General features: G+C 40.3%; 1 protein-coding gene across 11 annotated transcripts in view; it reads right to left on the bottom strand.

The window, feature by feature from the left end:
• Nucleotides 1-1,213: 1,213 nt before the first annotated feature.
• Nucleotides 1,214-12,328, bottom strand: part of BIRC6 (baculoviral IAP repeat containing 6) — a 403,615-nt gene continuing 392,500 nt past the window's right edge. For all 11 annotated transcript variants that reach the window (XM_088474413.1, XM_088474414.1, XM_088474417.1 and 8 more), the window contains 2 exons: nt 2,596-2,730; nt 1,214-2,085 (listed from right to left, as the gene is read on the bottom strand). In XM_088474413.1, the coding sequence (XP_088330539.1) occupies nt 1,906-2,085; nt 2,596-2,730 (315 nt within the window). In that variant the 3' untranslated portion in view covers nt 1,214-1,905. The remainder of the gene's footprint in view (nt 2,086-2,595; nt 2,731-12,328) is intronic.

Raw genomic sequence — 12,328 nt, 5'->3', positions numbered from 1 at the left:
GTGTAATACATTGACACAGCTGGATAATCAATCCCTGACTAGTTCTCCCCTTCATCATACAATTATTGATTCTTAGTGCGTTTGGCTGTGTGCACACTACATACTCATGCTTTCATGTCAGATACCAGGAAAGGCTACATTACTCCATGTTATCAGGACCACAAGGGAACTTCTTCACAGCCTAGTATCATAGGGCAAGGGGGCCAATAAATAAAAACCACACAGCCATCTCCATATTGTATCTTGTAACATCTACTGATTTTACCTTCTATTATAAGATCTTTGATGGAAACAGATGCAAAACCCACATGGAGCAAATTTTACAGCGCATTCAGTGTCTACATATGGCAGAGGCAGCAATATTCATGGCTGAGACAATCATGAACATGGACCCGGTGAATTCACTTGGATCTAAATAAACTCACAGGCCGCATTTTTAGCAAGTACCGTGTTTCCCCGATAATAAGACCTGCCCCGAAAATAAGCCCTACCCTTACTTTTGTAACCCGGTCCAAATTAAGCCCTACCCCAAAAATAAGACCTACCAAAAGCTAATTTTGAGCTGGGAACGCTGCAGAGACCAGCGTTCCCAGTCACGCAGTGCACGGGTGACGTCATGACATCCCGGACGGCGGCGAGGCAGGTAAGTACCGTACTGGTGGGTGGGGGATCAATTACAGGGGGGCTTGCACTGCAGTAAGGGAGGTTGCATAGGGGACACTGCTAAAGGGGGGGGGCCTGCATAAGCGGCACTGCTACCGTACAAGGGAGGCTGCTTAAGGGACACTGCTACAAGGGTGCCTGCAAGGAGGGGCCTGCATAAGGGGCACTTCTACAAGGGGGCCTGCATAAGGGGCACTGCTGTCAATGTTAATTAAAATAAGACCTATCCCGAAAACAAGCCCTATGGTATTTTTTTGAACAAAAAAAAAAATAAGTGTCTTATTATCGGGGAAACACGGTAGTAGCTGAGTACAAAATGGCTGCCTCCGCAATGTGTCAGTCAAATGCATTTTAAATCTTATTAGTGCAAAATGTGAACAATAATCCTCCATTTGCAATCAAATAGATGTTTACAGGCATTTAACATTTAATAGGGAACAAATCCATTGGTGAAGTCCATAAGCTAAATGTTCTGTTATCTATAGGAATCTGGCAACACATTCACAACGCAAATAAAAAAAATGGATGAAGCTACAGTTGCACAGGAGCGGAAGGTAAAACCAGGTCCATTTATTTTAGGTGCATCAAATGAATCGGACTGCAATAAATTCAGTCTTACAAGAGCAAGTCTCCAGTTATATGATGTTCCGATTGTAGATTTATTCTTTTTTTTTTTGTAAAAAAAAAAGAAAAATGTACCAGCAATTCATTTCATAGGGAGCATGTCTGTTTAAAGTTTATTGAAGAATGCAGAAGTTTTCTGTAGAAATCAAAGATGAGAATGAAGATATGGCCAAAATCTATCAAATTTTGTGAAAATTTGCAGTCTTTAAATAGTTATAGTAATAAGAATGACTAATATATATTCTTTGTTACAACGCCCTCACTCCATCGGTAATAAAAAAAAAAAAAAAACACACAGGAAAAAGAAATGAAAAACATTTCAGTAAACATTCTTTTCTTAAGGAACTTTTCCCTTATTTCAGTGATTTCTCCATTTTCTTGTTTACATTTTGCTAAACATTCCAAAATCAGTGGTTCTCACAATTGAAAAAATAAAAGCACAAAAAAGTTTACACTCTTTTACAGGTAAAAGATCATCTTGAATTAAACTGTATATCCTTAAGGGCATAGAATTGTTTTAGCTTCTTTAACTATTACATAATTAGCTTCTTACATACAAATATGGACATATTTGGCTGTGCTTCAAAGCCTGTGTGTAAAAGTCCATGCCGTTGCAGCTCAGAATTTGAAGTCACCAGGGTTGTCTTTACTGCTGCTGGGTTTGACCTGTTCGTGCAGTGAAGCCTCCTCGCAGCTTGCTGTAGCAAGGCATTTTTCTGTAGACTCATCAGCATCTGGGTCCAAGCCTTCAGGGCACTGGAGCTTTAAGAGCTCTTCTCGGAGCTGAGCCGTATGTCGCTGCGCACAAAGCAGAAGGAAGAGTATGGTCAGCAACGTCATTGTAATAAACTGCTCTCTCTCTCCAGAGCCCCTGAACACAGCGCTGTATGGAAGTCGCTGTGCACACAAAAGGTTTTCGGTGGAACCCCAGGGATAGGTAGGCTATGCTGATCACGCAGAGTGACTACCGCTAACTATTACTATAAGCCAATTCACTTTTCTAGCAAGCAAAATGTATGAAGATGTCTGGATTATTCCATTAAGTCATTGCTACATATTACAATGAAATGTATGAGATGAAGATAATATACGTCAAAACCATACAAAATTTTTTATCTATCATCTGTATGCTCTCTACTGGCTATAACATCTTAATTTCTTATCTAAATGAGAAAAGACGGTAATGGACAACAGAAAATGGTATTTCATAATTGTAGAGTCATCTGTTTGAGGCCACAAATGTTAAAAGCAGGGTTTTTATGATTTTTAACAGTATTTTTTTTCTTTTAAAGAAAATGAATTTCTTACCTTTAAAGCTGCTGCATGGTGAGACATCGTCCTACCGACACGTTTGTCGCTGCTAAACTGCTGAATATCTACAATCCAGTCCTCACACTGAGCCATGATCTCGGCTCGTTTCAAGTAAAAGTGTTTATGAATCACCTAGGATAGGAGTGAAACACGTTTAGAACAAATGTATATGTACTTAGATTGCTTTCAGAAAACTAGTTTTAGCCAGGAATTTCCAAAATCAAGTGTGAAATTTGGTCACATACTAAAGTTTCATCTGAATCCCTAGAACTGGGCAGAATGCCTAATCATTGCCTGGATATTGAAAGACCAGAAATCTGCTCCCAAAATCAAGTTGAACACATTCAGAGTGGTTCCTGTCATCCGCACACTAACAAACAATGGGAAAGTTTTATAAGTATAGCACATATTTTTTTTTTTATTACGATATAGCAATATAACTGTTAATATAAAAAAAAAATTGAAACGAAAAAAACAAACCAATGGCACTGTTGTGCTTGTGGCTCATTTCTTGGGCTCCCAGTGCCAGAGTCTGGCTATGTCCCAGCCAACCAAAAGCGTTGACATTACTTTCTGTGCTAGACTTAACTCAAGAGCGAACACATTTTAATAAAGCTTCATCAGATGATTTTGATATATAGTTTTCATAAAGGCAATATTACATTTCAGAAAATATGCAATTGATTAATTTACAATTTAAATATGTATGCTTGCAACGTGCTATGATCGTGGTTTCACTTACAAGGTACTGAGAAATGTTTGAAAGGATAGTTATTTGTTTTTGTATAAGCCAGAGGTTCCCAAACACGGTCCTCAAGGCTCCCCCCAACAGTTCATATTTTAGAGATATCCATGGTTGAGCACAAGTGGTTAAATCAAATGGACTGAGGTACTAATTAAGTCACATGTGCTCAACCATGGATATCTCTAAAACCTGAACTGTTGGGGAGCCTTGAGGACCGCGTTTGGGAACCTCTTGTATAAGCTATAACATAAGGGTTAATTAACTAGCTGAGAGTAGAAGAAAATACCATCTTAATATTTCTGATTTTCAGTTCGTTATAACGAATGGCATGACCATTCTAGCCATGTGAAGTGGCTTTTATTAGTGATAACCAAAAAGACCTGATGTGTGGACTTCCACCAGTGCCCAATTATACATATTGAAAGATAAATACTTTATTGGGTTGCTATTGTTCAGGAAGGAAAGGTTTACAGCATCAGTAGGTATGTTCTGTCATCAAAGAAACCTTTTGCATAGCGTCCTCTACAGATTTGACTGTTCACAAGAGAGGTCAAAGTAATTGATTCATTCACACCAGGCCTGTTGAAGTATCGTTTACAATCTATATTCCCTACTACATACTTGGGTTTAATCTTTGTCACGGGTTGAGTACAGGATCCCGGAGGTGAGAATCCCGATGCCGGCATCCCGACAGGGTTAGGATAAGTAAGTATCTTAACCCTACCACTCCCTAGCTGCACCCTAAACTCCTCCCCTAATGCCTAAAACTAACCCCCTTTCCCATCCCTAATACTTACTGTTGGGATTATGGCACAGGCATTCTGAGTGCCAGCTTCCTGACAGCCGGGATTTTAACTGCATTCCCTTCGTCACAAGCCAATTACTTTACCTGTATGTCTTTGGAGTGTGTTGGAGGACACCAAAGTAAATACAGATAGAACATGCAAACTCCAGTAACAAAGTAAAGAACAGCACTAATTTGTAAAATACATAGTTACATTATGGAAATGTTATAGCTAAAACAAATAATTACTTTGTATTCAAAACAGCAGCTTTAACAAGTAAACTTAATAATCTATAAATGTATAAAAGAAACAGACTGTGGCCGAACCCCTGCATCAAACTGATGGATCTCTTTCTGGGAGTAAAAATACCCAAGCTTGATAAACCCTGTACTAGCGTCAGCCTCAAAATGGAATCATATAGCCACCATACAATTTTAACGGATTCAGAACAAAAAAAAAAATAAAAAATTGCTCCTTTGTAATACATAAATATCAAGGAAAGAAAAGGAGGATAAACAAAGTCCGTTTTAGATTGCATCTCTAATATCGGGACAGTTTTCACTTCTTTCCTTTGAAAATGAACCTTTAACATGAAATCTACCCAATTTAACTTGATATTTTTATATTCTGATAAAGATATAGGGCCATACTACATATGTTCTGGATTAAAATTTAGATATGAAGTGGGTTGCGAAGTCAAGGGCAGAGTGTGGAGGGGAGGTGAGGAGGGAGAAATCATACCTTGTTTTTTTTCAGAAGATTTTGTATTTTCAGAAAATACCATTAGTTTTTTTTTTACTCATTCATTTTTTTTTTTTTTTACCCAAATGACCAACGTAGAAATGAAGGGAACCTAAAGCAAATGTGCATTTTTTTCCCTTTCTATTTGTGGTTCTTGTTTCAATAACCTACCTTTCCACAATAGCAAAAAGCAGGATTCTACTGTATGTATGGGTTTTGAAAAAAATAAATAAAAATCTGCACTTTAATTGAATATGAATTTTTCTTTTTCACTAAGATTAAATACTAGGCAAAATATGGTAGCCCACCAAGGCCTACCATTTTAAAGACTAGACAACCTACCACATTATGTGCTCTATTTATTAACATTATTTTTACTAAAATAAAGTGAAAAAGGGTGTTTTCACACCCTTTTCACATTATTTTAGTTTCACCTGTAGTTATTACAGGGCAATTGGAGTAGAATTAGTAAAATTCTACTCCAACCCCCAGTATCACTTATTTTTAGTAAAGCAGATCGCATTTCCCATAACTGTAATGGGAAATGTGATCTGTGTGCAAGTTACTAAAAATAAATTGTAAAAAAATACCGGGGGAAGCCCTGTGATAATAACGCCACCTGGAGGTGGCGTTATCCAGGGTCTCCCCCGGTTACCGGGCTCCCACTCTGCTCTAACGGGGAGAGCAGAGGCGGGAGCCGGTACCAGTAATCAGCTATGTGGTCTAAGTAGACCGCAAGCCGATTGCTGTAAAAAAAAGAAAAAAAAATTAAAAATTATTTTTTTCCTTACCTGAATCCAGGGACCGGTGATCGGGCCTCCGGTGATGGCTCCTCTCCGGTCAGCTGGTCTCCCACAGTGCACTGGGGCCCGGTCATCAGGTGATCGGGTCCCAGTGCAGTATGGGAGATCACCTGATCGGGAAGCCCGGAGAAGATCACCGGAGGCCAGGAGGATGCAGGTAAGTGTAATGAAGGGAGGGGGGGGTCGCGGGGGGGGGAGGGGGGTTCGCGAGGGGTCCACGATCGCGGGGGGCGGTGCTTAGCGCCGGGGGTGGGGCTTAGCGTCGGGGGGGGGTAGTAGCGGCGGTCGGTCGGCGCATGCGCGGGCTCTTAGTCGCGGTATTTTTTCCGAAAATACCGCGACTAGAGTGCGGATGGGATCCGCAGGGACAGAGCTTTATCGCAAGCTCTGTCCCTGCAAGGGATTTATAGTAAATCCCTGTGATATTGCCTGAATTCGCAATGCGAATTCACTCGGTAATATCACACTACAATCCGCATTCAATATGCGGATTGTAGTTAATAGAGCCCTAAATGAGGGATCATTTTTTTTTTTTCGTTGGTACTTGGTACAAGATGGGATATATAAGGGCTTGAGATCACCCATCTGTGGAAATTTTTATTTTTTCTGTACTATTTTGGTGGTGATCACCAGACAATAACTACTAAGAGGGCACATAATTTAAAAGAGGAGTCTCCCCTATTTCAAGACAGGGTGCCCCCATGTGTGTGCAGGTAAGTATGGGGTAGATATTTTTTAAATAGCGCCAATTGATATTGTCTGGTGATCACCGGACAATAGCTGCTTAGGGAGCTACATCGTTTGAAAGCGGGGACACTCCTCTTTCATATGTGAGTGAGCCCACATTTACAGATGTAATTATGGGTGTGATCGGGCACACTACGAAAACCTACATTGTGGGTTCTGCATATAAAAAGGGCAGATATTCATGATGGAATGCATTAGTGCCATAGTAGCTCAGCACATGATGAAAAAGAAAAGCAAACCCCTTGTACTGTACCTCATCACTTACTTGATGGTAAATGCTTATTGAGTAACACCTGAAGTGTATTTATATTAAATACCCTCCACACCTTCTACAATCACATTTTAAGATGCCCCTTCCAATTAGCTTTGTAGATTATAACTAATTAATGAATAGTCATTTTTGTATAACATACAGTGATACCCTTTGAAAGTCTGAGGTACCCCATTTAGCTACATGTAAAACAGGTTGAAAACTTAAGACTGTAAGCTTAACGTGAGAAATGTTTACAGAGGACACTAACATGCATTTAATATAATTTTGTTGCTTTATACAACTGAAAAACTGAGTTCTCATGGGAGATTTTAAGCAGATTATGAACATTTAAATAGTTTTTGAACAGCCAGCAACAACGTTAGTGGATCACTGTTCCAGTTTAAGCTAGAGATGAATGGTTCGGTTTTGGCTTGGTTAAATTTGGAACCGTAAAACACATCCAGGGACATGCAGTCAGGGTAGGCAGAGCCCCCGCTGTCATACTCCCCATCAGTCTGCAGAGTTTTGACTATAAAAATGATTAAAGTAATACAAAGATGATATTTATAACTTATATATATCTTCTGTGTATTATTCTGATTGTTTTTATAGGCAAAACTCACCAAAACTGCAGCACCCCCCGGAAATACAGAGAGAGACAAGAGATGAGGCAGTAAGAGCTCAGACTCACCTCTGATAAGCTCAGACACTGACTTGAGCTGGGGGCTGGGCCACAAAGCAGAAAAATAAAACACTGAGAAAAAGAGCTAATGGAGGCATGCCTCACTGTGGACACCTCAGCAGCAGCACTGAGGAGGGAAGAAAATTGGCATATGCAGACAGAGGAAACACACAAAGGAGAAACAGGGGTGGTGGGTGTACTGCTAGGGGGAAATCTTGTGCTGTGGGGGGATCTTCTGTGCTAGTGGGAGCTATGTGGGATCTGTGCTACGGGGAGTCTGTGTGTGTGTGTGTGTGTGTGTGTGTGTGTGTGTGTGTGTGTGTGTGTGTGTGTGTGTGTGTGGAGGGGGGGAAGATTTATGCATGTGGGACAGGTTCATATTTGTGTGTGTAAATCTGGCTCTGATACTAGCCAGCGCCTCTCCATTCATTGACCTCAACGCACGTCCCTGAACTAATCTAATTGGCAATCCGGCTTTTGGATAGCCAATAAGATAAATCTAAACTTATGCCAATTTGGCAAAAAAAGAGCAGAGTAAAACTGAACGGCTCGACTCTAGTTTAAGCTGTCGGATGCTTGTCTATGGAAAGAACAAATTCACTTCTGACACAAGGTGACAGCTCAAAATGAAAACAATTATAGGAATAGTAGTAATTTATAGCATGCAGCTTAATGCTACGAGGAAGGTTAAAGAATCACATTAAAAGAGACACGACAGAGCACTTACTAAGTCAATTCTAGTGATATCAGTGTCTGGCAAAAGGGTTAAATAAATTGACACCAAAACCATCCCATTTATCTTAAACATTGAACTATGGTGAAACACTGCAGGCTTTGCTCAAACATACAAGATGAACCTTACAGGAATACAATGTCTGTGCTAAACAAAAACATCTTGGCTTCAATTGACCCAACCACATGGGAGAACCAATATATCTGGGATAAACTCCCTCACAAGTTGAATATCAATGAATGTGTCCATTTACTTCATAGGGCTCCTCCCACAGACCAAGTTGAACAAAACCAAACATATTTTGGCTACTTAACCACTCTTCAATCCCAGTGGCCACGTTCAAGAAATTTCTGATTCGCCACCTTATTCCAATATTTTGGAAACCTACTAAACCCCAGACACGCAAAGATTGGTTCCAAAAGCTTGATTACTTTAGGTTAATGGAAGATATTTTTAAGTTCCTCTTCGGACAAGCATTCTGACTTTACCAGTACCTGGTTCCACTGGTTGTAATATAACTCCTCAGATGACTTTAAAAATATGTCCTCTACCCCACCTACCACGTAACTCATGACACTCAGAAAGTAATTACCATTTATTTACTTTTCCCATATGGGATGATCCCTTCCCTACCCTATCCCTCACTCTCCCATTTATCTCTCTTTGGCTTTCCTTCTGTTTTTTTTCAAATAAATATTCTCTATTTGACATGCAATACATCTTTGGTTTTATTGAGATTTTTGGATTTTTTTTGAGCAAGTTCTGTTATATTTTACTACAGGTGTGTGCTTATGTTTATTCGCATATCTTAATAAAAACAGAATATATAAATAAAAAACAAACACATGGCTTGATATTTGCATGGGTTTTACAGTTTTAAATATTTCAAAGGGGTTGAGCTCTTTTTCAATAGTACTGTAAAGCATGATGCTATTTAAGACTTCCAATGTCTTAACTGCATGATGCAATAATGAGCCACAGAAGGTTACTCAAAGGTGTAGACCATGAAAATGACTCCTTTCAGAAGCTAAAACCCGCCACAGAACATTTGAAATTTGAATATATGTTTAATAATAAAAAAATGCAACTAAATTACTGCCTAAGTTTGTATAGTTTTAGCCAATATTCTAATCTATTATTCTGCATTACAGCTCAAGATGGAGTCATTCCTATTTATGCCAACTGTGCCAGATTATCCAATGCCAAATTCCTTCAATGTACATTTTAAAATCTGGAAAGAAATCCTTGTAAAGCATTGTGGAACATACTGGCATTAAATCAGTGATCCAGAATCAATATAAAGATAAAACGGCTTAGAAAAAAATTTGGAATGAGAACGAGTCAGTTACAAAGCATGGCGAAAATTATGGCATATTAGGAAAATATTTTCATTTGGGGGGTTTCGCTTGTGGATGAGAGACTGGGTTGGTGTGTGGTAGTGCACAGCAATGAGCTCCTTCAGGCATCCTAGAGATTTTACAGTCATAGGGGAATAGGTAATATGAGAAGTAATTTGTTGTGGGGAGAATGAAAGGGATTATTTGTGTAATTGTAAAAATGTAGAAGCTTAAACTACATGTTATAGAGTAAACGTCACATAATTGTGTATGTATGTATATATATATACATATATATATATATATATATATATATATATATGGAGATAAATAGATAGAGAATTTTATTTATATAAAATAAATACATATTGTGTGACCATGGCAACGGGCCGCAGGTCTGATGTCACTTCTTGGCACTCGACTTACGCTTTCGTTTGCCGTGGCTACAGACATACACAGTGCATCCGGAAAGTATTCACAGCGCTTCACTTTTTCCACATTTTGTTATGTTACAGCCTTATTCCAAAATGGAAACCTGTGGGTCTGTGGTTTGTTTGCATAGGCTCACGTTGTTTGTCGGGTTGCCATGGTGATATTCCTCCCAGACTATCATTGGTGCAGACGTCAGGGGCACTTTCTGGTGACATCTACTGAGACGCTTCATTTTTGCAGCGTCTCCGTGGGTCACCGGAAGCGTGGCTCGCATCTTGGATTTGTGGGGAGGAGGAAACACGCTGTGGTGTCAGGCATATAAGTTTGCAATGTTTCATTGTATGTCAGTGTCTTGAAAAAGGAGGTTCGACTACCGAAACCTCGACCTAATAAACTGGAGTTTTTTTCACTTTGATTGGAAGTCTGAGTGCCACCTTCTTGGATATCTATTTGGCTACAATGGCACTTGAGCATCAGGATTGAACCATGGAGCAATGAAATAAGGTGGCCTGGTCTGATTAAACAAGTTTTTACATCATATGGACAGCTGGGTGCGTGTGTGTTGTTTATCTGGGGGAAAACGGCACCAGAATGCTCTACTGGAAGAAGGAAAGACGGCAGAAGCAGTGTGATGATCTGGGCAATGTTATGCTGGGTCCTGCAATTCACATGGTTGTTACTTTTGACACGTACCTCCTACCTAAACATTGTTGCAGACCAAGTACACCCCATTCATGGCAACTGTATTCCCTGATATCAGTGGCCACTTTCAGCAGGATAATGTGTCCTGCCACACTGCAAAAAATTGTTCAGGAATGGTTTGAGGAACATGACAAAGAATTCAAGGTGTTGACTTGACCTTCAAATTCCCTGGATCTATAGATGCTACAAAGAAAGGTCTGAGGCAGGTAGGCTCCACCTCGCAACTTAAAGGACTTAAAGGATCTGTTGCTAAGGTCTTGGTGTTAGATACCACAGAACACCTTCAAAAGGTCTTGTACAGTTCATGCCTTGACAGGTCAAAGCGGTTTTGGAGGTACGAAGGGGACCTACACAATATTAGAGTGGTGGTTTTAATGTTATGGCTGATGGGTTTAGGTTTACAGATGTGTTCTCATACATCTAGCATCAATAGTCATGCAGCACGACTTGCCTGTCGTAAGTAAGGCCGCCAGGTCCCGTGCTACTCTGCCAGGGCCGGCTCTAGGAGTGTTCGACCAGTGCGGTCGCACAGGGGCGCCACCCATAGGAGGGCGGCATCCCTCCCCAGCATCCAGATTTCAGCGAAGTGGCCCGTGGGTGGTCAAATCGGGAGGCTGGGGACCCCCTCCACCGCAGCTGTGCTGGACCCCCAGAGTGTGAATGGATGCCGCACACATGCGCGCGGCAACCATTCACTGACAGGAAAGGGCTGGGGGAAGCCCAGCCAGTGACGGAGTGCTGGGCTTTACCCCCAGCCTGACGTTATTTGGAGGCATGGTAACTAGGCCACGCCCCCCCGGTTTGGGCGCTCACTCAAGAGCCGGCACAGGGTGCTCAGAACCCTGGAGCCGGCCCTGTACTCTGCTAGCGTTAGATGTATTTTCGGTAAAAAAAACACCCAAGTCGCAATGTGATGTGACTAGGACACAACTATGTGCTGATTAATTTGATATATGTGCTGATTAATTTGATATGCGACACTTGTATATCTGTGTGCACCTGAGTTTGTATATCTACCACAACGGAAGCTGGAATGAAAAAAAAGCTGCGGCCGCTACATTGCAGCACTTCGTACACAGATTTAGACTCTGTAGCACACAAATACAAATTTCACATTTAAAATTAATTAGCACAGTCTGCTGGTGCGACCCAGTTGCATTGCATTGAGACAGACACATTTTAGGCTAAAGCAGAAGCAAAAAAGGCACCTGGCGCTACAGTCTCACAGGACCTGGAGTTCCGAGAAGTACTTTTTAGTGTGACTGCAGCAAAGATGTATAAGGACACATCTTTACATACACACTATGTACAACACATACAGAATACATAAAAATATATCCTTCATTGATTATTTACAATATGTATGTTTGCATGCTAATATACAGATTCCAAACTGTCCTATTTTTATTATAGGGTTTTTTTTCCTCTTAACAACCCACCTGTGTTAGAACATTTTTATTTATACTTTATATCTGTAAGTATGCATACACACAAGCAAATGCTGAAGTAGAGAGAAAAAGCCTACACACGTCCCTCTCCTTTGCTATATACCAATAAAACAAAAAGGCATGTCTGAATTTAATGCAGAGAAGTGACTCTTATAATTATTCTGGACATAAATCAGTGAAGATACTACTTATTTTTAGATCCCTGGAATAAACGTGTGCCCTTTTCAAAGTCAGACCTGACAAGAGAAGTAAAATAGAAGGGTTATGTGATTGCGGGAAGCAGGATGAAAGGAATGAGTAAATATCTGTTAGCTGAACCTCA

The sequence above is a fragment of the Taudactylus pleione genome, unplaced genomic scaffold (genome assembly GCF_031769625.1).
Source record: "Taudactylus pleione unplaced genomic scaffold, aTauple2 ptg000154l, whole genome shotgun sequence".
NCBI lineage: Eukaryota > Metazoa > Chordata > Amphibia > Anura > Myobatrachidae > Taudactylus > Taudactylus pleione.
Note: the sequence above shows the minus strand (reverse complement) of the source record. Positions and strands in the feature narration are given on the sequence as shown.